Below are 27838 nucleotides of genomic sequence, written 5' to 3'. Positions count from 1 at the left end.
CTCCTTTAGGCAACGCATCATAGTTTTACTTTTTGCTGGTTTGTTTTCACCTTGTTATCACTCTTATGTAGTTGTCACTTGATGCAAGCCATGCTTACAGTATCCAAAGTTTTTTTAACGTTGTCGCCGTTCTACAGTGCAGTGCGAGTTTCATTCCTGTTCGCTATGCGGCATCACACATCTGCTTTCGCACAACAGTGTGCTCATGCTATCAAGTAACCCATAGTTCTTGAACGTAGCAGTACCATAGTTTTTCTGAAAGGCGGGCCCATTGTGTATCAATTTGTAGGCGTGCTAGTAGATGATTGTTAAAGTACTATAGCGCCAAACAGACGACATAAGAAGAAGAGACACGGAAAGCGCTCGTCCGTGTCTCTTCTTCTTGTGTTGTCTGTTTGGCGCTATAGTACTTCAGTAATATGCACCAACTAGCCCAACAAAAAGTTCTGCTAGATGATTGTGTTACATTCTAGAATTAACCTTGTCGCCAGGAGCACACCTGGAAGATTCGATGATGCACGAATGCATAAGTGAGCAGACTCCAGTGCTTTTCGTTCAATTCGATGACATGTTAATGCTAGTTGCTGTCATTGTGATCGAAGTGTTGTACGTCTTTCTGGGAATAAGTTCCACCTCCAACACAACCTGACATTATCAATGTGAAGGTCATTGGTTAGCGATGCCATACACGAAGTGGCCAAGCTGATATAACAGTGGTAGGCCAGTTGCAGCATTTTCACAACCAACAGCAAGGCCAGCAATAAGACAGCTTTTTCATGCCACTGCTGTATTCTGCGCGTGTGCTTGCCCTAAGGACTGAGCCCAGCCAAGCTCCGCTTTCACCAGATGTGGCTGTTATTTCATAAAAGGGACAAGCAGGCTGGTGTTGAGATGCGCAGAGGCCCAAGTGATTGTCCTTATGCGACGACATGAAAGAGCGGACAAAGTGTAAACATACATTAGCAGACGACCAATGACGATGTGCACATGTGGTACCACCTAGTGGCTAAAGAAAAACGAGTCTATTAAATTGTTTTAACTTTCATGCATAACTTATTCTGCACAGAATATATGTTGCAAAAGCAAAAGAGAGATTTCGTTATACAATTTTTAGTTTTTTAAGCTCCGGAAACATTCTGTTAATGTATCGTTCCCGGTTGACATTCCAGTCCAACAGGGCTGCACTCGTTTGTTAGTGCTCTCCCTCCCGTTCTTGCAAATTTTACAGGCAGCCTACTTTGTGATGTTGGAGCCACACCAAACGTTGAAAGCGAGCTGTTTGCATGATTGCACCCCTCTATATTAAGCAGAGGGAATGGTAATAGCTCCACAGTATCTGGAACATTTGGTGGCTTTTTTCAGTGTTTGCCTGATTAAAAAAGTTTTTTTTTAAATGTATTCGGCCTAGCGCCTTGTTACTCAAAATGTAAAGGACAGTGAAAAGGGGGTACATAATTTGTCACTGACATTTGAAGAGATCACTTTTTTTGCGTGCCTTGCATGTTGATCACATTCATAACTTACACATCTGTCAACACACGCATTCCCTGGTTAACATGGTGTGCCTATTGTTGTGTGTACTGATTGTCATGTCGGTAACACTCCTTGGTGTTAATTGAGATAATTATAGCCACAGGAACCATAGAGAAATGCCAAGCTATAGTTGGGAATGGCACTTAAAAGCATCAAGAACTACCTTTTCCATTAAACATTTATTGTCATAGGACACTTGCATGCATGTTTTGCCATTGCGGCTTCTTCAAAGAAGTTTGAGTGTTCCTCCCTTTCATGCTCGAGGGAGTGCATAATAGCAGGTTCATTTCGAAAAAAAATTTTTTTGTTAATTTTAGTGCCATTAACACTGCCACATCCTTTCTTGCACTGCTGTAGACTCGTATGGACCAATACCTGGAGGCTTGCCAGGCACCACCCAAACCCAAGCTGTTCCCGAGCAAACGGCTTACTAAGGCCATGGGCAAGCTGGCGCCAGTGAAAAGGGCAAAGATCGAAGGGCCACAGCTTTCCGAGGATAGCGATTCAAGCTAACAGGAACAGAAAGGATACATTCTTGTTCAAGCAAGACAATGGTGCAACATTGACTGGTGCACAGGGAATTCAACATGCCTCCTACATTACTAAAACTGAAAGAACAGCTCAGTACATTTTCATCTGACGCTGTAGTCGCATACCATTTGCTTTGTGTGGGATAAGTATTTGAAGGCAGTGCAGTGGAAATAATGAACTTTTTGGCAGCACAATGTTCACAGGAGTATATACACCAGTAAATTGTTTCTCACTAGTTAACTTAATTTGTCAATTAATGCTTCATTACGTTAGGGCACACATTGCAGTTGCAGAATACAAGCCGATCAGCCCTCAAGGCATGTGTACAATTACTGGGAATCCTGAAACCAACACTGGTTTCAAGATATTTCTCTTAAAGCTAACAAAGAGATGCCATTGGCATTTCAGTTTGTATTTTGCCCAAATGGTATATCCATCACACATTGTGGGAAAAAGTAGAGCACTGGTGCATTTTGTGTAGAGTTTGGGGACAAGTTGATGTGTTCTCAGCAAACAGGCTTCAATTCTGCAAAACTGAAAGAAAGTTTGCAGTTGTTCATTACTAGATTGCGATCACAGTCAAGTTAACAAACCAGTGCTGACTCACAACTCAATTTGTCTTTGGAAAACATGGTAGTACATATACATGCCAGCTAACTACCATGTTTGATTCTGTAACTGCAGCATGCGCCCTAAGGTGAGCATATCATGTTTAATTACTGAATAGGTGAATACCTCATTTACTGAAAGTAAGCCATTGCAAAAATAATGATAAATTAGTTTCAGAATACATTATCTTTAATGTGCTATCTTTATTTTCATTTGAAGCAAGTGATAGTAAGCATGTTTCCAAAATGAAGTGGTGAAAATGCATGTCTACATCAAGTGTTCAGTAATAAACAAGCAGAAACAGAGCCTGCTGAACTGTGATAAGACACTGTCCCATCCATGGAGCTTTGAAACAGCAATAGTGTGTATTACTGCTGCTCTGCCCAGTTGCGTAATCAGTTAGCACACAAACACTTTTTCAAAGACCCTGCTTTCAGTTCGATTCAACAGCTGCACCACATGCATATCATGTGTTTTAAGTTACATGCATTAAAAAAAAGTGTTGCCCAAAGGCTGCTTTGCACATTGATATACCTCAATTTGTCATGCACATCATTTGTATAGAATGGTGCCTTAACTTTTGTTGGCTGATCAGAACCACAGCTTGTAAGGCTTGTAATGAAAATTCTTTGCTCGAACTTACAAATGCTTTTATGATGAACTGTGCCGATTAAGATTTTGCATGTTACATGTGCTTCAAAACACAACGAACTTTTTTGGTGTGGTACATCAAGTGCCTCAGCAAGGCTTTCAAAATGGAATAGTATTGAGCCTTTGATTATCAAGCCCAATGGGCACAGATCAGATTTCTCACAGCAGACATATGTAAAGACACTGAATGCTTTTATTTTGATCATCTTCAATACTTTGGCACAGCGGGTAATTAATGACAATAAAGGCAGTTCTACGCAAACTTTTGTACATCTTAGTGTGCTTTCATACTGTACAATGAAGAACTTCTTCCAATCTGTGTGCAGCAGAAACTTCCCTCAGTTAATTGCGTTTCTTTCACTTCTTTCAAATAGGCTGTGAAGTATAATGAAACAAGCTTTGGACAGCATCTTATTGTGTGTGCTAAATTAACATGGATATTCGTGTCACGCAACTTCTTGTATTGTTTGGTTAAATAAAAGCTTAAATAAATGAGGGCTGAAGAGCCCTCACCAAAACACATATTAAGCTTCAAAAAGGAGTATGATGAACTGAATGCTGTATATAAGTGAGGCTTAAATATCAACTAGGTGGCCTGCATATCACGAGTGTTCGTTTTTCCATATGTACAAATCCTAATTGTAGAATGCTACTTTTCGCACTACCCCCATGTGTACAACAACATAGGTCACTTCTGCTGAAGCTTCATGCACATAAACACAACCTCTTCACAATGAAGGAAAGCCAGCACCACCACAAGGCACATATGCACGCACTTCCGCCTAGTTTTCAGGAATCTTGCTCCTGTTGAGGCTGTTGCATTTGTTGTTGAATCGGAGGCTGCTGTTGTGGCTGGTCCTGCTGTTGCTGGTGGCGCAGGCGTTCTAGTTCGTTCATGCGTGAACGGGCATGCTCGAGTCGATGAAGAGCCATGTGAAATACTTTCTGTGCTGCATAGCTTGAGCCTTCATGTGGCTGCACTGTAAAGGAAGACAGATGCAATTCATTGCAGGGTAACGTTCATGACAGTAACTACTTCACTGACCTTTCAGGTTAATTGAAACAGGTTAAAGCAGCCAGCAACGCCTATTATATTAAACGCAACATTGTTTAGGCATGCTAGCGTGAACGCATTACAGCCGACTACATGAGGCTACAGTGCCATAGCCCAAAATAAATATTAATGCCTCCTTACCACAACACATGGAATACAAAAAAGTTGGCTACGGCTTAGCTCAGATAACCCTGGATATGCAAAGTGAAAGCTTGGTTTAGCCTAGTTAAGCCTTGATTTCACTTTGATAACCTTTGATTTCGCTGTAATTATACTTAGGTATACAATCATCGTTAAGCCAGGTATGATGACTGCGCCTGGGCCTGTGGCTATGCATGACTGTGATTAGGCTTGGGTAGACAAGCATCATTCGACGGTGCGACACCTGTTGTGCCACAGAGAAAGCACAAGTGCTAGACATGCCAAGAGACGCCGGGAACTTGCACAGTGTCGAAACACAAAGGGACAGGGCGCCAACGCAGTCACTACATTGATCTTGACGGTGCGACGCCTGTTGCATTCCGGACCCTCTCCAGTGAAGCAGCTTGCCGGGCGATATCCGCGGGATGGTCAGACACTGCTTGGCGACGATGGCTCAAAGCCTCCCGCACAACGCTCACAGAAGACGGCCTGGCCTCGCTCTCATCCATGGCCAAGCTCGCACTGACTAGACGAGCATGGTGCTCCTCTTAGCCAGGTGGCGACCCAGCTGCGGAAAGCGCATGCGCCAAGCCGGCGGCGGCGGCAGAGCTCGCCGTGACGAGTCATGTGATGCATTGCCAAGGCTACGGTGCAGCTGCGGTTAAATTGCTGGCGACGGCAAAATTAGGCTTGTCGCGGTTAGTAAAGGAAAGTGCACTCACAGAGAGAGTAAAAGGTAAACATGCAGCAGATATCTGCCTGGTTGGGGACAACTGTATTAAAGAGAAGTAAAACTCCAACCAAATTTAATTTTTAAATACCTGACGTTTCAGAGCCCGACTGGCTCCTTCCTCAGGGGTGAAATGGCATGAGGCGTAGCAGTGTTTATATGAGTTTTTGGTGCTTTGGCAGGCGCGCAGACTTGTTTCGTAGACCTTGAGCATAAACGGCAGGAAGTGTTCCTGACGGAAGACTGATGTTACCAGGAGTTTTCTGGGTGCGGCAGGACTCCAAAAGGAACTGCCACCAGTGGTTTTCTCTCCAAGATGACAGCACCGTTGGGGCTAATCCGGTTATCACAAAACTTGTAGTGTTCTATCATAGCACTGCATTTTCTGTTTAGGTGTTGAAGGTCATTCTTGTGTTGACGAATTCTTTCAGTGAAGTTTTTAGTCATGCCAATATGCTAATTGGCGGATTCGGTGCAGGTAATCTTGTACACAATGCCCTGCACCTTTCCAACAGGAATGTGGTCTTTTGGACGAATGAAGAAGCTACCAATAGTAGAGAAGCTTGTGAGCGACGTCAACGCCTGCCCCCCGCAGCATGCGGGCTAATGTCTCGCTGACGCGTTGAACATATATTATCGAGGCATGGCGCTGTTGCATGGGTGGTGCCGGCAGCCTGCAGTCTTCCTTTTTTTCTCATTTCGTCAGTGGAGGGCGCGGTGAATAAGTGCCTTTGTGTAACTGTTCATCCCAAGGTCACAGTTTGCTGTGTTTTTTTCTCTTCCTTCTGGAGGTGCGGAGACGAGCAAATTCTTTTGACTCTCTTGATGAGGCTTCAGACTACAGGAAACTTGTCGCAGGTGGGGTGATTAGAATTTGAGTGAAGATATCGTTCTGTATGAGTTGGCTTCCTGAATATGGAAAAGGAAAAGTTCGGCCACTCTTTTCACGAGCAAGGATGTCCTTTCTTAGATGTCCTTGTGAACAGAGAGCGACGAAACCTTTCCTTTTCCGTATTCGGAAAACCAACACATACAATACGATATTTTCACTCTAATCACCCCACCTGCCACGAGTTTTCTGTGGTCTGAAACCTCATCAAGAATTTGCTCATCTCTGCAACTCCAGAAGGAAGAAAAAGCACGGTGATCCATGACCTTCAGATGAAGGGGTGTGCAAAGGCATCTATTCACCGCGCCCTCCGGCGGAACGAGAATCAGAAGACGGCAGCTGCCACACCACCTGGGCAACGGCGCAGTGTCTCGGTACCATATGTTCGAGGCATCAGCGAGACATTAGCCCGTGTGCTGCGAGGGGCATGGGTTGACGTCACTCATAAGCCTCTCTACAATCGGTAGCCTCTTCCCTAGTCTAAATGACAGCTTTCCTGTCGAAAAGGTACAAGGCGTTGTGTACAAGATTACCTGCACCAAATGCCCCACTTCGTATATTGGCATGATTAAAAATTCCATTGAAAGAATTCGTCAACACAAGAATGACCTTCACCACCTAAACAGAGAATGCAGTGCTGTGGCAGAACACTGCGAGATTTTACACGCAAGCATAACTGGCCAGCTCTTCAAATTGGAAGTGTTTGTCTGGAGCCGTGAAGCATTCTATCTGGCACTAAAGTTGCTCATACTTGCATTTTTACACAGTTATTCTTCGGAATTTTGAGAATGACAGCCCACAAACAAATGTCATGAAACAAAACGACAGCACGTGCGTTTTATGTTAAATCTTCTCAGACTGAAATATTAAAAGTGCGAAGCAATAACAAAAGATCGGCCCACGGAAGAGGCCGCGTTTCTACCAGAAAGCTCGCCTTCGGGCATATATCATTTTGCTTAGACGCCGCGGTGCTCGCTGTGCATGTTCACGGCGTCTATACGCTTGCGCGTAATCCGCGTTACCGAAGTCAAACGTCACTAATTTTTTTATCACCGGATGAGCCCTGACGGCGTTGTCGTTTTGAGAGAGCAACCATTGGTGGCGGTTCCTTTTGGAAGCTTGGCACATCCAGAAGACGCCGGGCAACATCAATCGTTCGTCAGGAACACTTCCCGCCGTTAACGCACAAGGTCTACGAAAAGTCTCTGCGCGCCTATCAAAGCGCCAAAAACGCATACGAACACTGCTACGCCTCACGCCATCTCGCCCCTGACGAAGGAGCCGGTTGGGTTTTTAAAAAATAACCTTTGATTGGCCCTTCTCTTTAATAGAGGGATTTTGAAGAAACGGGTGTTGCACCACATACCAGTGGAAACTTGCGTAAGGTAAAGTATATGTTTTGTCAGAGCAGCTTCGACATTCTGCAACGTAGTCAGGAAGCTCGACGTATTCGATTCCACTTGCTTCATGCTCGGTTTTTCCCGACTAAGCTCCAAGCACGCCTGACCTGCAATGCGATCGAGTAGACTACCGGTCACTATTAACTCGGTCGTAACTCGCAATTACAAAATTTTCAGGGCTAGTTACCTGCGCTCTGCAAGGCCGTAGCAACCTCCTTCTCGATCTCTTCAAGTTCCTTGAGTTTCATCTTCAGAGTTGTCATTGAGTTCTGCAAAGCGACAAACGCCGAATGTTACTCAACTCCTAAAGCGGCTACTTGTAAGCGTAAGGTTTCTAGCCATTGCGCTGAAGAGTTGTGACCGTTTAAAACACAAGCATGAATACAGCACTTACCATCGTCGATTTTTAGTGGTAAGTTCTACAGATACAGACGCCGGTGTATTCACTTTTACCATGCAGCTAGGAAAAGCATTCACGCCGCTTTGACACGGCTTTGATCATATGCTTTGACGCTAGCTTTGATCTTGAACACGGACCTGTCTCGGCTTCGTATATCTCGTTCTAGATGTTAACAACCATCAAACGACAGTCTTGCTTTATAATAACCCAATCAATCGTCAAACATGTCTGTGCCAATGTCGTCATTCGTGCACTAGAAGTATTTTTGAAGTGGTCCAATTTTATTTCTTATTTGGAACAGTTTATTTCTTTTTAGCCAAAAGGTGAGCAGACGGCTACACGGCGCAAGAAGCGTTACGCAGATTAACCATGTGCTCCCGTCTTCGGTCGGCCATCTTTAAATCTTCTATTTTGATGTGTGCAGTGGAATTTCGCGTGTGCCCGGCCGCCTGCAATAAATAAATGCAGCGCTGAAAACACGGAGCTATGTGCGCATATGTCAGCCACAAGCACGTTTATCACCAGTGACGAACCGAGCACAGGCGACCAGTCGGTTTTCAGGCGGAGAAAATTGTCGGGGAACCAGTCCGTCTCGGAGCGTCCGTGCAAAAGGGCATCTTCGATGACGGACACGACAAAAAGAGTCATGTACTCGGCATTAGCAGGCTCCAATGGCGTCAAGAAGACTGCTTCGCCAATGTCAAACAACAAGCCCAACTCAGCCAAAAAGCTGGTCATCAAAAACTTCGGTAAGCCCGAAAGTTGTCTGTCCGACAGGCGCCTCTCGGTTCCTGCGCGTCTGATTTCGCATCGGTGACTCGCACTTCTCAGAGACTTCTGCGTAGTGAAGAGGGACATTGTTACGTATAAAATGCATTATTTTAGTCGCCCTAACTTTGGGTGGCTGTTGCATGATACTGTCACCTCAGTGGGCGACGACCACAGTCACTCGTCAGAGTGGTTGCAGCGGGCTTACGGACTATCGCCATACAGCAGAAGTCCCTTCATGAGCGTAATCAAGGCTACCTTTGGAACGCAACCGTTCGTTTTAAAAGTTTACTGCAATATAGTGCGCGCTAAATGTCAGCTGGGAATCGTGGTGCGACGCCTATGTTGCGTCTTTTCAGTTGCGATTCCCCTTGGTGTACACAAAGGCACGGGGAGAACAAACGTAGGCAGGCGTTGAAATTTATTAACAACATGCTAGCAAGAACGTGCGTCTAACGTGAGCTGCAGTTTCAGGTATACTTTGCATATATTTGTGGATGGATAAATAGTGTGGCAGGAAGTGAAACTTCGTCGTAGCCTTCGCGATAGAACCCCGTCAGTGAGCTACGTTTGCATGTTCTTGCGATTCAAGTGAGCTTTGATGGCGCGGTGACCTGTCGTTTTACTTGCCTTGTGGTGTTGAAGGTAAATAAAAACAACGTGTATGCTTATCGCTTGTGTTGCAGATGCCGCATTGACAACTCCCTTTAAATAGTAAAAGGATATCTTTCGTTTATCGCACCACGTTGTGCGCGCTAACCAGCGCGTCGTGATACCTGCATGACACTTGCTGGTTTGCTTTTGATGTTGAGTACTTGACTTCCTTGTATATGTAACGTAAATAATATTCTGAAGGTTTCGTGTTGTCTGTCCACACATGGCCTGCTCAGATGGCTTTTGCTGACGCAATTACCGCACATTTGATTCCTGAACTAGTTTGGTAACTAGTAGGCTTCTGTGATATAATTTCTGGTACTGTGCGTTGCACTGGTATAGCGAAGTATCAGTGTGAGTACCTAGTTATTGCTGTACTTGCCTATTCGAAAGCCTTTTTTTTTTAATTACATATATAGCACTCGGGGGGGGGGGAAGGAGCTCAGGAACGTTCATTGGGGCTTACTTTGAGAAATCCATGATTGAGTGCAGAGACATCATATCACTAATTGAAAACTAGCCTTGTAGCAGTAGTAAACATGAAGCCCGACATTATCATAGCTGTTGATATGAATAGCACCCAAGAGTGCGAAGGACACTGACTAAGCATTGTGTGCTGTTCGTCCCCTTTGGGGTTGTCTAAATCAGTGTGTTCAATCCCAAGTTCTAATACTGTTGTAGTTATTTTTAGAGCTATATGAATGCAGCACATACAACTGTGTCTGCCTATGCTCCTGATAACATGTAGTTGCCACAGAAAAGTCACTGAGTCTTATCGCTCTTGTAGTAACCTCATGCAGAGCACAATAAAAAGTATAATAAACGATTTTGATCGTTTGATGCACTGTGAGCAGTGTTGATAATATAATATTTAGGAGTTTGGCTAGATCTGGGAGAAAATATGCAGCTTTTTTTTAGATTTGTGACAGAAAAACAAACAGACCATACATAAGCTTGTTGCACTGATTGAAAACTGTTGAGAGGTTTTAGCCATGAAAAATGTTTTATTTATAGATGTGATATCTAGGATTTTTCATAACAGTGATGCTTAAAAAATATATCACACTTGCGACTATATATTCAATTATATTTTTTTTATCTGACAGACTTACGATTTGTTCAAGAAAAATAACTGAGTTTGGACCACACACATTTCTGCACCAGCATTATTTGATCATTCAAAAAAATATGTTTTGATGATCCAAGCACCTCACATACTTGCCAAAAATGGTATTTGCACAAATCTTTATAACATAATGCTGAAAGAAAATGTCACATGGTGTCACTTGGTATGGATCTGACGAAAAATGGAAGTGTCTCCATTTTATGCCAACATTTTTGATGGCTAAACTGGCAAATCCACTTTCATGCAGCTGTCAGTATGTGCAAATCATTTTTTCAGATTTGTGATATTAAAGAAATTCTATATCACTTTGCATAGGATTACTCTACATTAACATATCACTCATTTTTATGAAGTGTATAATGTAAGAAGGCAGTACAAAAATTTACTGTTAACTGAGTTAGAGGGACACTTCTATAAAATGTGACGGCTATAGAGTCCTGGAACATGATCATCTATTAGTTGTATTGCATGATCATTTATGGCTGCATCGCAGCCACATCCTGCTTTGCATTTCGTATGCAGTAGCTGCAGCAACAGGAAGGTGAAGTAGTGCATTCTCATCTCTCATGTTTTGGTATAAATATAGATGTAGTGATTAGTTTTGGGTGTTACAGAAGTACCACATAATGCCCGGTCACACGGGGCACTTTTAGATTGTGGTCGAGCCCGATTGGGATAAAATTTCTCCATTTCAATTGGCTTCCTTCCACAGCTTGTGCAAGAGAACAACTTGCTGTCGAGAAATTAGATTCCAGTTGGGCTTAAGCACAATCGAAAGTGCCCACGGGACACCCATATTACTTTGCCAGCAGAATTTAACATTTAAAAAGTGTGAAATTATGGCTGGAAGTTAGACAGGTGTGCAGCTATGTATAATAGAGGGCAGCTCCTAAAGCAGAGCATTAAATGTGTGCACGCCAGGTTGTGAAAATACAAAAAGAATTCTTTCTTAGCTGATGATCACTAGAATTTGTAAGGAACGGCAAATAAGGTACAGGAAAGTAAGTATCTGAAGGAATTAAAGTACCTTATGACCTCACATATCGCACAGGTTCACATTTGAATTTCGGTAAAACATACTTTTCATACTATGTTCAATTCCTTAGAACTGAAAATTCAGCAAGGTGGTGTAGATTGTGAATAAAGGATAGTATGACCAATGAAGACAGAGAACTGCATGTTTCTATGCAACAGTGTTGGGTCTAACTTTTTTTATTCCTTTGCAACCCCAAAAATGTCCCACATATTCATCCTCACAATGTATGCCTAACATGGTAGATTCTTTAGCTAAAATGCAGTGGCAAACCATAGCATTAACTGTGAAATGTACCTAAGCTATATACAGCACACATATTTAATGTAATAACCATACCTTTTATGTATATATTATTATTCTTTTGCCAACATTTGGGCCAGAAGTACGGGTGCAGCTATTCCATGTATAAAAAGGCTGTTTCTTTTTTTATTTATTATTTTTGTTACTTAAAGATTTTAGCATGGAAGTTCACTTTTTTTTTTTTTCTCACTCAGTGAAACTGCCATATAGCCTGATATAGGTTGTGGTGATAGTGCTGACAAATGCAAAGTACACAAGCCTACAACTACGAAAATGTATTGACAAGCTTAGGCAGGCCTTGCTGCTTCCCTCACAGATAATGCGACTGTTTTCACTAAGTTTAAGGGTAATGCTTAAGCATAGCTGAAACCTAAAAATACTTTGTTGAGAATCTTGCACTGTAAGTTAGATGTGCTGCTGTTACATAGTGACAACCGCATGAAGCCAGCCTGAAATTAAGCTGTGGAAGTCACAGGGAAACTATAAATGTGAAAATAATAACGAAAAGGGAAATCGATGTGGACGAAAAAACAACTTTGATGAAAGATAATAACAGAATACATAAATCTACATAGTTCATGATCATCTACTCTCTTGTACTCAGTCCCTATCAGTTTATAGCAAAAGACTGGTGCAGGATTAGGGTTCTAAAGCAGACTGGTGCACGTGTGTTAATCTGCGAGCCCAACAGGTGGCTTCGGCAGATGTCTTGAGCTGTCGCATAGCCACTCTAGCTAGGCAAGGCCGCCTCTCTTGAAGCACCACAGAGTGCAGAACACCCTGAGTATTTGGTAGGGGAAACGGTACATGAGACGAGGACAAAAAAACATGGACAACACATGCGCAGACTCATCATCATCATCATCATCAGCCTATTCATGTCCACTGCAGGACGAAGGCCTCTCCCCGCAATCTCCAATTACCCCTGTCCTGCGCCAACCGATTCCAACTAGCACCTGCAAATTTCCTAATTTCGTCGCACCATGTAGTCTTCTGCCATCCTCTACTGCGCTTCCCTTCTCTTGGTACCCATTCTGTCACACGAATGGTTCAACGGTTATCTAGTCTGCACATTACATAACCTGCCCAGTGCCATTTTTTTTCTCTTAATGTCTATTAGAACATTGTCTATGCCCATTTGCTCTCTGATCCAAACTGCTCTCTTTCTGTCTCTTAAAGTTATGCCTAGCATTCTTCGTTCCATTGCTTTTTGCACTGTCCTTAGCTTGTTCTCAAGCTTCTTTGTCAGCCTCCAAGTCTCTGCGCCGTATGTCAGTGCAGAGACTTGATAACCTGCGCAGACTAACAATATCTTTATTGCAATATATACATGCAATATATAGAACCAGGGCAGCCCCTGCACGCGTCGAGCATATTGATACAAGGCAGAAACATTTAAACAACGCGCGCAGGTTCGTGCGCCCCCTCAAGACAACAACGGCGTATTGGAAGAAAAGATGACGAAATAATGGCACGTGTTTTCGCCGCATGCACTCGCATCGCAGGTGGCCGTTGTCGGCATCTACAAGAAGAAGACGAAGTGAAGCGTCGCTCGAGAGAGAAGAAGGGCTTCCTGATCTTCCGTTTAGAACGCGGCAGTGCTTTTTATTTACCGCCAGGGCACAAGTTCGCCCACAATAAATAGTTTTATCTGAATTCCCTTAACTGTCCGTTACAATTCTGGTGGAGGAGCTGGGTAATGATTTCCAGCCCAATTCGAGTTGGAGAAAGCAGCCCACGCCATCTCAGAACCAACGAGCTTATGCCTGTTCACCAGCGGACGAGCCGTCGCCTACGTGGTGAGCCGCCCGAGTTTCTTCTTTTGCCGGAGCAGACTATAATAGCAGCAGCAGACAACACAGAAATGACATCCCAGACAGCCTCAACCCGCATCGTTGTTGATCAGCCGCGAACGCCCGAGCCTTTTCACGGTGACACCTTCGAAGACGCCGAGGACTGGTTGGAAGGCTTCGAGCGCGTCGCTGACTACAATGGATGGGACGAAAACCGGAAGCTCCGCAACGTTTACTTCGCGTTGCAAGACTGTGCGCGAACGTGGTTTGAAAACCACGAAGCTGTCCTCCGGTCGTGGGATGACTTCCGACGGGAGCTGCTGGCCACGTATCCAAGCACAGACTGCCGGGAAAGAGCTGAAGCTGCTTTGCAAGCAAGAAGCCAGCGAAACAACGAAAGCGTGGCAATGTATCTCGAAGATATGTCCCGCTTATTCCGCCGGGCCGACCCGAGCATGAGCGACGACAAGAAGCTTCGGCACCTTATGCGCGGTGTAAAGCAGGAGCTTTTTGCTGGTTTGGTTCGCAGCCCTCCACGCACCGTCGCCGAATTCCGCTCTGAGGCAACAACTATGGAAAGGACTCTTCAACAGTGTGCGAGACTCTACAACCGCGATATGAACGTCACCTCTATGGATGCAATGTCGGCAATGTTCGGGAACAGCGTCGAGGTCTTACGAGAACTCATAAGGTCTGTGGTTCGAGAAGAGCTCCAGAGGCAACAGCTGAACAACGACCCCGCAGCGGTCTCTTCGTTAGCGGAAGTGGTTCGCGAAGAAGTGAGACAAGCAGTCCGCGAACAGCACCCGCCAGCACAGCCGCAAGCGTCGTCACCGGTACGGCCGACGGTATCGTACGCCGAGGTACTCAGAGGATCTCCAGGACGTACTTTCGTCACGGCAACTGCGCATGTACCCGAACCTCGGTTCTTGCCGTCTCCGCTGGAGACGAGATTCCGGAACGCTGACATATGGCGCACTCCTGATAGAATCCCGCTGTGCTACCACTGCGGCGAAGCTGGTCATCTCTACAGGATGTGCGAATACCGCAGAGCGGGACTTCAGGGGTTCTCCGTAAACGCTCCTTGCCCAAGAAACAGTGAACACCCTTTCGAGATCCAGGAGTATTTGTCAACGCGCCAAAGCCCGCAGACTTCACAGCAACACCAACCTCGATCAACAGTGCCGCTGAGGTATCGATCACCAAGCCCGCGTCCATCCTCCAGCTCCCCAAGGCGACGCCCCCAAAGCCCACGTCGGGAAAACTAATACCGGCGACCTGTGGAGGTGAGGCCGCTGTCGACGCAAGAACGGAGCCTCCAGCGCTGATTCTGAAATATAACGACGGATGCGAGAACAGTTGCGAAAAGAGTGACGTGGCTTCCGATTTATGTGTGTTTATAGATGGCTGTGAAATTACTGCTTTAGTAGACACAGGCGCAGACTATTCCGTTATGAGCATAGTACTTGCCAGAAGACTGAAAAAAGTGCTGACTCCTTGGAGAGGACCGCAAATTCGAACCGCCGGTGGACACCTTATCAACCCAGTGGGCAGGTGCACTTCAAGAATCAGAATACGCAGCTTTACATACGTCGCCAGTTTCATTGTCCTATCAGAGTGCTCAAGAGATTTAATTATTGGAATGGACTTTTTGCAGGCGAACGGTGCAGTTATCAACTTGCAGGAATCCTGTGTGTCGTTCTCAACGAAGCACGCCATCGCGACATTTGAGTGTTAAGAACAATTCGATGCGCTTCAGATTATAGACGACGACGTCACGATACCCCCAAGATCCAGCATAGCTGTCGCCGTAAGAAGCAGCGTATTCAGTGACTATGAAGGAATAGCAGACAGTAACACTGGACTCTTACTCGAAAAAGGGATCTGTATGGCAAGGGGTCTTGTTCAGTTGCGTGACGGGTGTTCAAATGTCTTCCTGACTAATTTTGGAAATGAAGTCCAGCATGTTGCGAAGGGAACCGTCATTGCCCGCCTCAACGATTATGAAGAGATTACGGATTTGAGCTCTTCCGATGCTGCACTACTGGAGTCTGACAACGTAGACTCCATATTTGCATACGTCAACATCGAAGCAGCACTATCACCGAGCCAGAAGCAGCAAATAGAGAACCTTGTACGAGAATTCGCCTCGTGTTTCTCAACGACATCGAAAGTCCAGAGAACATCCATCGCCAAACACCGTATCATTGTCGACGAAGCTGTGAGACCTAGTTGCCAGCATCCCTACCGAGTGTCACTGAAGGAGAGAGAGATCATCAGCAAACAAGTTGAAGAAATGCTTAAAGACGACGTAATTCAACCATCGACCAGCCCGTGGGCTTCGCCTGTGGTGCTGGTAAAGAAAAAGGATCAGACCTTGCGCTTCTGCGTTGATTATCGGAAGCTAAACGTCGTCACAAAGCGGGATGTCTATCCACTTCCGAGGATCGATGACACCCTCAATAGACTGCGGGATGCGAAATTCTTTCCCTCTCTCGACCTCAAAAGCGGATAATGGCAAATAGAAGTGGACGAACGGGATCGTGAGAAGACAGCATTCGTGACACCAGACGGACTATACGAATTCAAGGTACTTCCGTTCGGCCTCTGTTCCGCACCTGCCACCTTTTAGCGGATGATGGACACTGTGCTCTCCGGGTTAAAGTGGCAGTCCTGTCTGGTTTATCTTGACGATGTCGTGATTTTTTCTACCACCTTTGCTCAGCATGTGGAACAACTAAGGACTGTGCTCAAAGCAATTAGTTCAGCAGGGCTGATGATAAAGCCACAAAAATGTCACCTCGGCTTCCATGAGCTCCTTTTCCTCGGCCATGTGATTAGCTCTGAAGGCATCCGTCCTGACCCTGAGAAGACCGCAGCAGTAGAAAAGTTTCCTAGACCAACTGACAAAAAGGCCATTAGGCGATAGAGTCATTGATGAAATGTTTTATGTAGAAGGGCAAATCATCGAATTTAGAAAAGTGTTTTTCCCTCAGGAACGTTCTGTGGTGCACTTTCTAAGAATGTGATTTCTTTTTTGCTGTGCTCAGACATGCATTGCCTTTGAGAATTGCGTGTGCTTTGGCTATAAACTGCACGTAAACTTTTCGGTATCTGCCGATAACCTTACATGCGCGAAAGTCTGGTATGCATGCACAGTTGCCACAATGTAGTGCCAAGTGGCATCCTTGCTTCTGCCGAAGGTTCTTTTTAGAGCGCAGCTCTTTGGCGTCCGTTCCTGGGTTTCGCGTCGTCGTCGGCGTTGTCGTCGGCCTCGTAACCAGCTCCGCCCCCCTTTCATCCCCCCAGCGCTAGCAGCGACCGACTGATACCGCTGGATGCCGCTGACGCCGCTAGAGAGTCAAGATAACGTGACTGCATAGAACACCGTCGCCGCCATGCAGAAAGAGGAGGAAAGGGTCCCCCCCCCCCTCCCCTGTTCTTGTGTGGCGGATAGGGTGCTCTTCAGTTGCCGACGCGCCGGTTATTTCACGTAGGCCCCGGCACGTCGACGAATACGTGACCACCTTCCCACGGCTAGACCTGGTTCTTAGCGCTGCGGAAGCGAGGGTATCATATTGTTTGTGTCGGCATCGGCGGCGTTGTCCCTGAAACCAACTCCGCAGCTGGGGTTGACTCACTATCGGCGTCAGCGGCATCAGTCAGTCGCTGCTATCTCTTCCCTCCTCCCTTTATCGTGTTGTCCGCTTGCTGCGCGCGCTTCTGCCCCCATCGTTTGCCGCTGGGTGTACACGCCGCCCCCCTCCCCCCTCTTCCTGCGAGTCTCCGGTTGTCAAAGCGCCGGCTCGAACTTAATTCCTTTCTTCGCTCCTCCTCCAATGCAACCCCTGTGCGGTGGCAATCAGAGAGCCAGATCGGTGGCGGCGGATCTGTATATGTGCACCGCCCGAGCCGAAATTGCCGCTGCCGTTCGCCCTGTGCGGTGGCAATCAGAGAGCCAGATCGGTGGCGGCGGATCTGTATATGTGCACCGCCCGAGCCGAAATTGCCGCTGCCGTTCGCCACTGCGAAATTATCTGCCAGTTCTTTCTGAGCCATGAGCGAGACGACCGATGGAAGTCCTCCGTCTGCTGCTGCTGCTGCTGCTGCTGCTAAACGAGCTGCCAGAGCAGAGGCCCAGCGCCGTCGCCGTCAGAATCTAGAGGTGCGTGCCGCCGAAGCAGAAGCTTACCTAGTGGAGTCTTTGTTAAAGGAATACGTGTGAAAAATAAAAAAAAAATTCTGTGATAGCGCATACATGTGTTGCTCGATTTCTTTGCCTCAATCTATCGAAAAGGTGAAACAGCTTATTTGCTGCGCTCAAATTTCGCATTAGGAAGTAACGTAATCGTCAGTAATTTTTTTTGTTCTCTAAGGCGAAAATTGAGGCACCATCTGGTTTGGCATATGTACATCTTCTTGCAGGACAGTGGAATCTCATACACGACTATGATGGTACTATTCACATGCTGTCTCGTATGCCTGATAGTGCACTCATCCTTTTCGGGTCCTTCGTGGTTCACACATCTGCAGAGACAGCCTAACTCGTCTGGGGCTGAACAAAAACAACAGGAACTCCTACTCGCTGAGTGACTTTTTTGATCCTGTGAGATACAATGTGTACGTAAGGAATTACACTTGTTCCTGACCAGTCGCATTCATTCCGCCCATGTTGCATACTTTTGCGGAAGGATTTCAGGATCATTTCCGCTAGGTCTTGTATTAGTGGGACAGGAAATCCCATGTCAGTTAAACTTCTTTCTTGAGTTCTGAAGCTCTAGTCAACCTTGTGGAAACACAAACTTGAAAGGGCGCTTTTAAGTGCTGCAATTTCTTTTGCTCGCTTGACAAGTTTCGAGTGGGCTGAGTTAAAGGAAAGCAGGCCTTTTTCTGGGCATGGTGCATATTGCCAGCACACATGGTCATTGAGAAGAGGTCAGTTTGTGTCCAGAAACCCTAGGCTCTCGATCCTTCGGAAACTCACTTGTGAGGGTAAAATTGAACAGCACTCGGGCAGAGATGGCAGATATGGTCTTAACCTGGAAAGCAAGGTCACAAGCTGTTTTGTTGAACACTATTAAAAACTCATCTACATACCGGAAAAAACATGCATGTTGGACCCAGAATGTTCAGCTTCAAGGCACCTGTCCAGATTTCCCACAAGGAGGTCACTAAGCACAGGCACTAGACAAGAACCGATGCGTAGACCCTTTTTTTTTTTCACAAGCACTTCATTTTTGAAAATGGTCACGGTGGACTGCAGGTAGCACACCAATAACTCAATAAAGTTCTCAATGCTGATCCCAAATGAATTCTAGAACTTCACACTTCTGGCCACGTCAATGGCTTCCCTTCTGACAAGGCCACAACTTTGCTTGTGGCAAGGAGTCATACAACTCTTTTATGTTGATGTAAAAACCTGAAAGACTTCCTGCATTGCCCTCCTTAAAGTGACTGGTCAAGTTGCTAGCGCTGTGGATCAAAAAAGGCTCCTCAATGCTGAGCGTTCGGAGAGCCTTCATAAGGAAAGTTCCGAGCTACAACTACCAAGTGCCGCATTCAGAAAACAATGTAGAACTGAGGTTGAACAGTGCAAATAAAACAAGGACATGAGGAACAAATACCACAGACAAGCGCTGACTGCTAACTGGAAGAGTATTTGAAATTTTCCACCCATTTTATACATTTTCCAGCATAGGCATACATACAGCAGTCGCAAATACATCTGTATATATCATAATCTTTCATTTAAAAAAGCTATTAGGAAGCGCTTACACATTTATCTCCTTCCTTTCTAATGTAATAAGCCTCTATTATTTCCCTTGCCTGCGGACCTTTTAACGCGACAGCGTTAAGAAGCCCGTGCTGCAGAAAATCAGATGTCGGCATCCCACGTCAGACATCATTTAGGCAAAGAGATTTTCAAACCATGTATACCCAGGCCTTCCATGTGATGCAAGGAATTGACTGAACTAATTGAATTTCTCAAGCTAAAATGCATCAAAAAATTGTAAACTACTACTTGCAGCTCTCGGATTGTAATTTGACTATACGAGAAAACATAATTCTGTTACAAAAAAACTCAGAGAAACCGCTTCACACACACAAACCAGTCACGGTGTTCATAGACCGGCTGTGGCGTCCACCATTTTGTGCGCGCCAGCGTGATAGGTGTCTTGGGGCCCACGCAGCTGTGCGCCTGGTTCCTTGCAATAGCTCCAGCTGGCGCACGCCTCCGCCGCATCATGCTACACGCAAGAGGCCGTGGTTCCACCACTAAGCTCGCCTTCGTGCATAGCATTTGCAGCAAGTGTATCCCGGTAACCATTACGGTTACTTAAGCTCCAGTTTGCCGGTAAACGTGAGAAGCAGTCGGGGACCTTTGAATGCTACTCTGTTCCACTCTTAAAGGCGAAGCTTAAGCGTCCTCCAAATGTTTCCTTTCCCTATGAATTTCATTTTTTCAAGTATGGGAGTGCGTGGACACTTGTTACGATGTCATGCTAAATGACTCCCATAGCCATTCTTTAGGTTACTGTCGTGCTGATGAGCTCTGTCATTGAAGCACTGTCCCATTTGCCCTGTGCAAGTTTTTCTACAGCTCATCGGTATCTGATAGATAATGTTGTGCCTGCAATCAGTGAAACTAGATTTATGATTTGTGGTGCACAGGGGCCTTTCGAGCATTTTCATACGATTGCATATCGAGAAAAGCTTGTAAGGGGCGCTGAAAAGCAGATTAACGTTTTGTCTATAGGAAACTTTCTTTAGATTGTGTGACAACTTGTGCAGGTGTGGCACCACCTGCACTGGTCTCTTGTCTTTATTCTTTTCTTTGTGTGCTGGTTCGGAACTTATTCTTTTTTTCTTTCTGCGAGATGGCTTCGCATACTGAAGTCATGACAAAACAGGCAAAACCTGCGTTGTTTAAGCTTGCTATCTGATTTTAAAAACTTTGCTCGGACTCGTGCTCACACGACTTAGTGCTGCCTTAATGCACGTGGTTGCTATGCCCCTCTTAATCAATTTAGAGTGTGCGCTGTCATAGTGCAACAAAGTTTTCTTAGATCTTGGATGATATGCCAACCATACGTGCTCAAAGAAAAATAGAGATTAATATTGAGAAACTGAATGCTGTTGTTAATTGGCAATTCGTACGTGAACTTAAGTCCTCCCGAGGAGTTGATGAACATGTTCAAAATTTATTCGACGACCATGTCATGAAAATGCATACAGATATCTTTCTTCATAACAGTTAAGTAGTCGTCAGTGTACTTAAACACTTGCGTTACAGGTGTGCTCACCAACTTAGCAGAAATTACATTGTCAACCAATGATAAAAAAAAATGTCACACAAAGGGGGCTATGGCTGACCCTATACAGATGTTGGTACGTTGGATGTAGAACTGGCTATTATAATTAATGGCAATTGAATAAAGATAAAAATCTAAAATTGTCGCTGTTCACACCTACAAAATTCTGAAAATTCCATTCTCCCAGATCTTCTATCCTTTCATGCACAGCGCACATCAAACCATCATGCGGCACAGAATAAGATTAGTCCTCTACATCTATTGAAAATGTGGCTAGTGCAGTCCCTTGGTCTTCATTTATCACCAAGATAACTTCGGAACTTCTTACCAGAAAAGGGTCATTTATCTCCAACTTCTTCGGATGGTCTTGTAGAGCTTTTCCTATATGGTACTACCATGATGTCTTCTCGGACACAATAACCCTAAAAGGGTATTCAGGCTTGTGGGTTTTGCAAGTGAAGAAAACTTCAAGAAACTCTGTCTCAGCTTTGTTCACAAGCTGCCATAACGAGTTCAGATGCAAGTGTTTGAGTAGCTTCAGGGCGGCCCTCTTTTGCTTTTTCGGTTCGAAAGAAACAGCTTAGAAATGCTTCATTATAGCTTGCTTGGATTTCTTATTCATTAGGTTTGTAGGCGGAACAACAACACCGCCTTCTTTATCTGTCTATAGTACTTCAAGCACATAATTTTTCAGGTTTGTTACACTTTTCTTTATGGGTGGTGTACCTGATTTTCCACATTGTGCATGCTTTAGAATGCAGTCCTCAGCTCTGTCTCCTATGCTTCTACCCATGGTTAGGAGCTGTGGAGCAGTAAGCTTTGGCTCAAAACTGTATTTTGGGCCTTTTTCCAGGGTTCTCCTAAGTTGATCTGGAATTGTAGCCTTTCCAAGCATGGTGACTATGTTGGTATTGGTGATCCTAGTGCACGGCTTCGGTAAAGAGATCCTGGTGCATTGCCACAGGAACTCTGTAGATTGCCTGGCAAGTCTCTTGTATTCGTGCAGTGTTCGGTCCTTTTTGCAGGGGTCTTTTCTTTGGTCAACAAGTTTTTTTTTTTTCAGACTTCAGTCATTTACACATCCTTTTTGCGTGTCCCCAAGAAGGTTCTAGGAGACCAAAAAGGGCTATGACTTCAGGTGGCGTGATGCGTCTCCTCAGGTAGTTGCCCAAGGAATGCTACTGGCAAGTAGGTATGGCGATGAGGTTGACACATACGTGTGCTGGGTCTTGCAAGGCTGGTGACGAGAGGAAGGAATCTTGTTTCACTGACTGCAGGTGCAACATTAGCTATCAGATACCACTGAGCTGTGGAAAAACTTATGTAGGGCAAAGGGGACAGTGTTTCAATGACAGAGCTCATTAGCACAGCAGTAACCTAAAGAATGGCTATGGGAAGTCATTTAGCAGGACATTGTAACAAGTGTCCCTACACTCCCATATTTGAAAGAACAAAATTCATAGGAAAAGGAAAATGTAAGAGGGAAAGGGAAATAATAGAGGTTTATTACATGAGAAAGAAAGGAGATAAATGTGTAAGCACTCCATCTCTTGCTGTCGGAAAAAGAAATAGCTTTTTTGAAGGAAAGATTATGATATATAATTTTGCAGATGGTATTTGTGACTGCTGTGTGCATGCCTGTGCTGGAAAATGTATAAAATTGCTGGAAAAATCCAAACTTGCAGTTCACAGTCAGCACTTGTCTGTGGTATTTATTTCCTCGCGGCCTTGTTTTATTCGCGCTGTTCAGCCTCAGTTCTAAATACGAACCAACTAGCCCTCATTAAAAATAATGGTTCTGAGCCGGCAACTGCCCTCGTGGGTTTTTGCACTAAAAAAATACCTCTAAGCAAAGGCCCACACTTAATGGACTTCTTTAGGGCGCTCAAGTTTATCTTCTCACATGTCTTCCGCAATTTTTTTGATCCAGGAAAGTCTGTGTTCACGTACGTGGCAAAAAATATTTTTGAGTTTTGGTTTTGTTGTTACCTGATGAAATAATAATGGACCTTTTGGGGTGAAACTTTTTACGAGACTGTTTCAGAACAGAAAGACCCTGCTATAGATCTTTAGCAATTCTGCCGACTCTTCTTACAAGCATTGCTTGCTTACTAAATGACTGTGCTGCAATAGCTCAGCTGAGGCCTCATTGAAACCGCTTACGTACATTTCATGCGTGATCAATGTCAGTCACATTTTCCTAGTACTCTTCAGTAGTAGCTGTGTTTTATTTCTTTATTCTTTATGCACTCAAATCCCACTGTTCCAGCAGGTTGGCATTATTGCAATTGGTATAAAGCAGAGTAAAATGTGTCAGCAGAGTTGCAGCTCACAGTTTCCACAGGTAATACTATTTATTCCATAAGAGTTTTTGAAAAGAATGAAAATCTAAATAGATTTGTCTTTGGGAAGTATTCCTGAATGTTGAAATCTGGGTATCTGTAGGCATATTTGTGATGAGGTGTGGCCTTAACTACGATGAATTGCAGTTTATTATAAATCTTATATAGGAACTTTAAGTGGTTATTATGGCATAAGCCACTGTAATATGCAAGTTCCTAAGCAGAGAGTTTCTAAATAATATACGCTAAAAGGAAATGTAGCACTAGTGTCGTAAGTTTCTGTATTGCTCAGTCACCTTGGGAGTGATGAGAAGCACATTGATTAGCCTAACTTTGCTCTTCTGGCATCAAAAATTCTTGTGGATTATTATATTTTTATTGTGGTATCATCATATGGCAACACATGGTTTCAGTTAACCTCCAATTTCTGGCAAGTCAATGCTTTCCAGTACAGTTGAGAGCAATTTGCCCGAAATAGTAAAAAAGTCATTATACATAGCAAGTGGTTCTTGCAACTGGTTCTCGATTTGGCAATGTATAAATCTATAAGTGCCCCAGTTTATGCATTGGAAATCTTGTAACAAAATAATAGCAAATAGAACACTTAGCTGCTGTAAGGAAATGCGAAATTTAAAAAAGAGCAATAATAAAGGTTGCAACATGCATTTAAAATTATGGGCATATCCATGTACCATGCATAATTCGGACAGTGGCTGAATGAGTATGCGGCAGATTTCATTCTGGTAATGTTAGTGCGAAACTGTGGTGCTGAGTGTTTGCATTGTATGTGCACAGAGCGGCCACAGTTGCCTGAACGGTATGCCGATGAGGCGTGGGCGCAGCTGCGCGGTGCTGTGGTGGCTATCCAGCAGTCGCAGCCCATCTCGACATCCCAGGAGGAGCTGTACCAGGCGGTGGAGAATCTCTGCTCACACAAGATGGCCCCACAGCTATATGACAACCTGCGCTCTCTCTGCGAGCAGCATGTCCGCTCCGCCCTCAGCACCTTCTCTAGATATCCTTGACAATATCTATTTCTTTTCTGGGGCCACAGTATCGGTTACAGTGATGCGTACTAACTTTCACTCGGCATTGCAACTAAGGTACTTGCTGTTGTGGCTAACTGGCTGTGACATTCTAGCGCCAACCTCAAGGTTGCAGTTTGATTCCCAGCCACAGCAACCACATTCTATTGGAGTCAGATTGCAAAGGCACTTGTGTACTTAGATTCTGGCACACATTAATATATATCAGACGGTGAAAATTATTCCAGAGCCCTTCACTACAGCATCGCTAATAGCCCTTGTAGTGCTAAAAAAACTTTGTTGGAAAAGATTTGTGAAGTCGGGATGTTTAATACTGGAGACATTCCATAGCTTCAATGAAATGGGTTGCAGTGCCCCTTTAGCGCAAATATGCACTCACCAATGTCTGTAAAAGTTTCAGTGTTGTGTATCAGCTTCCTTGACTTCTTAGCACAGATTCTCTTGATAGTAATTTGTTTTTGAAGCTTATGAACACGTGCTGGCAGTCTCATTGCCAGCAAATGGTGAGCTACTCTTTCTCTTGCTTGATTCACTTGCAAAGCTCTGTTCTGAATGTTCCTGTTTTTCATTGTTACATTTACAGATTATGATTCGAAGCATATTTCTGTTTCTGGATCGAACATATGTGCTCCAAAATGCTGCAGTAGCTTCTATTTGGTGAGTAATAAGGTGTCACAAATGATAGCAGAGCATGCAATGTAAAGTACAAGTCAGACTTCTGTGTCAATCTCTTGCACATCATCTTTATATTTTCCGTGCCATTATGCTGAAAGTGAGCTGAACACAGCATGAGTGAGAAGACTCACGGGAACAAGGGTATTGATGAGTACGATTATATGAAGCCAACAGGCAGGGAAGCCTAGGAAAGCATAGGGTAAATTAACACATTTTTATTGTACCATAGAATTAATTAGTGAGGCATGAGATCAGTTATCTATTTTCGTGCAACAAAAGTATGGGCCTTCTTGCCTACACATGCACACATGCATGCAGATGTTGAATACTTGTCACATTTGAAGATTCTGTTTGGCATCCATGCATTTTTTTCTTTATCCCGTTCACTCCTCCCACTTACTGAAGTTGTATTCTTCCTTTGTCTTTATTCTGTCCTCGTCTTCTGCTAATTTAACCCTTTGAGGGTCAATTTTTCTCGCCATATACGACCGCCCAGGGTCGATTTTTTTTATTGCAGATTCCAATTCTTCTTAGGGACCTATTTCGAAAAAAATTTACCGTAATTTTTCTAGGGTGGCCTTAAAGTGAGAAAAAAATATTTTGCGTTGGTATATATGTACTGTTAGTTCATAAATAACAACAATAACAAAAGGAATCAAACTTTAAATTTAAATGAATTAAAAACTTGGTGAGTTCTTATACCCATAAGACTTAGAAAATGCGCACATGAGAATATTTCACAAGTGTCAAATGTTCCTGCTCTTAGACTAATATTTATGTCCATAGCATAATCGAACTGCTTAGGTGCACGCACTCAAGAAAACTGTGTAGTTGTGTGCCCGTCAAAAAAGCACAACGTGTGACAAACTTCCGCTAATCTTCATCTTATCGCCAACCAGAGGCAATTAGTTTTCGCGAGTGTCAAAAAAAAAAAATGAAAGAAAGAAGCAACGGAAACGCATGCATGGCGGCATCCTTCCTATGCGCACCCCCTGTGAGCACTAAACGAGCGAGAAAGAGGCGGTCACCCTTTGAGCGATTAGTAATGAGATAGCCATCAGTTTTGCAAGCGCAAGAAGCCGAAACTGCCCGCGGAACAAAACCCAAACTGCCGCCCGCGCATCAATGCGCCAGCAGTAGTATATAGACGCGCAGGAGCAAACTAGCTCTAAAACAAACCCTGCAACAAAAACCGAGAAAGGGAGGCGCGAGAAAAGAATTCCCTGTATTCCCACATAGTGGCAGCACATGATAGAAAAGTAAAAGTTTGGAAATTGGCGCGCTTTTTAAACGTACAGACGGCACCGTAAATATACGGCATCAACCATTTTTGGACTTGTTCGCGGCACCGTAACTTTACGTCGTTGACCCTCAAAGGGTTAAGCTGTCATTTTAGTGTTGACAAAATTTGACAAACTGGAGTTAGCTGTGCACGTCTTCAAAAGACACTTTCTTCAGTTATCCAACATATTTCTTAGGCAAGAAAGTCTTCACATTCCTTGCACTTTTAGAAGAACTGTCTTTAAGCTCCCCTCACCAGGTTTGGTCATTTTAAGTACAAAAGTGCAGCGTATATACCTCACGCTGATGATCACGTCTGCAAAGCATTATGGCGCTGTGTGCCATGAAAACTGCTGAAATCTCAAACTGCCGTGCGCCCTCCCTCTCAAGAAAGCTCTGATCTTAGCTAAAGAGTCAAGGTTACATGCACAAATGCCTCTACATATAATCATTCACTGTGATAAGGGATTTTGGTAACTCATCCAATGCAGAATTGCCAATGCCACCACTGAAAGTGTGCCACGCAGCAAAAAAAAAAAAAAAAAAAAGGAATGAAGGGAAAATGAAGGCAGGGCTCATGAACGTGATGCGGTCCCTCGGCTCCAGTACGAGAGATAGCAGGGAGGGAACGCTGCTTGCAGGTACTAGTTGAGAAGTATGTCTCTTTGAGCAGTTGCACTCGCCTTCTGGGGATATGGTAACAGGGCATTCAGTTTTTTATATCTCCTCCAATAATAAACCGAATAAAAAATTTGTTTTGGCAAAATAATCTCCACACGGCATTTTACTACTTCGAATGTATAACCAAAATTTACATTGGGGCCTGGTGAGGGACCCTTTAGGTGTGTTGTTGCTCTGTGTGTATGTAGACTGTCACTTCCTGAGTGAAAAAAGGGATCTTTCGATCTTTCTTTCTTTCTTTCTTTCTTTCTTTCTTTCTTTCTTTCTTTGTTCTTCTTTAGCCCTGAAGACTTGACATTGCTGTACACCCTTAAGCAATATGAAAGGGAACACCCAAATTGCTTTCAAGAGACCCTAGCTGCTAAACATCCATGTCCCATAAATATGTGTTCAATGAAACTAAAAGTTCTATGGAAAGCTAATCATTGCATATTGATATGTAGGATGTGAATCCACATGCCACAAGTAATTGCTGCTTGAAAACAAATTCGTTGTTCTCTGTCATAATGCTCACGACTGTACATAAATAGCGCACATCAAAGTGCTACTGGTGCAATTGCAGTCTAGGTAATCTTTGACACCTAAGTCATGAGTATCGGTCATAGTGAAGGCACGATTCAGAGCTGCCATATTTGTGAGCAGGGCATACTATCTATGTGCAACCCTCTGTAGAAGTTCAGAGCACACAACCAGAGCCATATGGCACCCCTCACACACCTGGCCTTCCAATGTTTGGCAAGCTATAGGTCATGGCAGAGGTTTCTCGGTCACATGCTTTTTAGCCTACAGACTTTCTAAAAAGGTTTTATGTCTGCAGCGGCTGAAGGTGAACTTACCTTCAGGTGTTTGTCCTGCCTTGAAACAGCTGCAATTAATGTGTTCCCA

At 44.3% G+C, this 27838-nt stretch overlaps 3 protein-coding genes across 6 annotated transcripts in view; 2 read left to right on the top strand and 1 right to left on the bottom strand.

Moving 5' to 3' along the window:
* The window catches only part of mus201 (rad2 superfamily protein mus201), a 50297-nt gene extending 47319 nt beyond the window's left edge, over window positions 1-2978 (top strand). For all 3 annotated transcript variants that reach the window (XM_075679723.1, XM_075679722.1, XM_075679724.1), the window contains one exon: window positions 1891-2978. In XM_075679723.1, coding sequence (XP_075535838.1) covers window positions 1891-2046 — 156 coding nt within the window. In that variant the 3' untranslated portion in view covers window positions 2047-2978. The remainder of the gene's footprint in view (window positions 1-1890) is intronic.
* Window positions 2979-3499: 521 nt separating this feature from the next.
* MED11 (mediator complex subunit 11) lies at window positions 3500-8086 on the bottom strand. The gene is made up of 4 exons (XM_075679727.1): window positions 7933-8086; window positions 7726-7807; window positions 7505-7645; window positions 3500-4304 (listed from the first exon to the last, which is right to left on the bottom strand). Exons 1-4 carry the CDS (start codon window positions 7933-7935, stop codon window positions 4114-4116), a joined length of 417 nt encoding a protein of 138 aa, XP_075535842.1. The 5' UTR covers window positions 7936-8086; the 3' UTR covers window positions 3500-4113.
* Window positions 8087-8314: 228 nt separating this feature from the next.
* Cul4 (cullin 4) overlaps window positions 8315-27838 on the top strand; it is a 70505-nt gene continuing 50981 nt past the window's right edge. Inside the window, exons 1-4 of one of the 2 annotated variants that reach the window (XM_075679726.1) lie at window positions 8315-8687; window positions 24066-24286; window positions 24751-24819; window positions 24900-24973. In XM_075679726.1, the coding sequence (XP_075535841.1) occupies window positions 8435-8687; window positions 24066-24286; window positions 24751-24819; window positions 24900-24973 (617 nt within the window). In that variant the 5' untranslated portion in view covers window positions 8315-8434. The remainder of the gene's footprint in view (window positions 8688-24065; window positions 24287-24750; window positions 24820-24899; window positions 24974-27838) is intronic. The other variant, XM_075679725.1, reaches the window with a different exon arrangement.

Source organism: Dermacentor variabilis, chromosome 2, assembly GCF_050947875.1.
Source record: "Dermacentor variabilis isolate Ectoservices chromosome 2, ASM5094787v1, whole genome shotgun sequence".
In the NCBI taxonomy this organism is placed as follows: Eukaryota; Metazoa; Arthropoda; class Arachnida; order Ixodida; family Ixodidae; genus Dermacentor; species Dermacentor variabilis.
The sequence above is the reverse complement of the archived record's forward strand: the minus strand, read 5'-3'. Positions and strand labels throughout refer to the sequence as shown.

Coding starts and splice junctions, on each gene's coding strand:
- MED11 (XM_075679727.1), bottom strand. Junction 7,646..7,725: donor TACGGCCTTGCAGAGCGCAG/GTAACTAGCCCT, acceptor ATCGCATTGCAG/GTCAGGCGTGCTTGGAGCTT. Junction 4,305..7,504: donor CCTTACGCAAGTTTCCACTG/GTATGTGGTGCA, acceptor CTTCCTTTACAG/TGCAGCCACATGAAGGCTCA.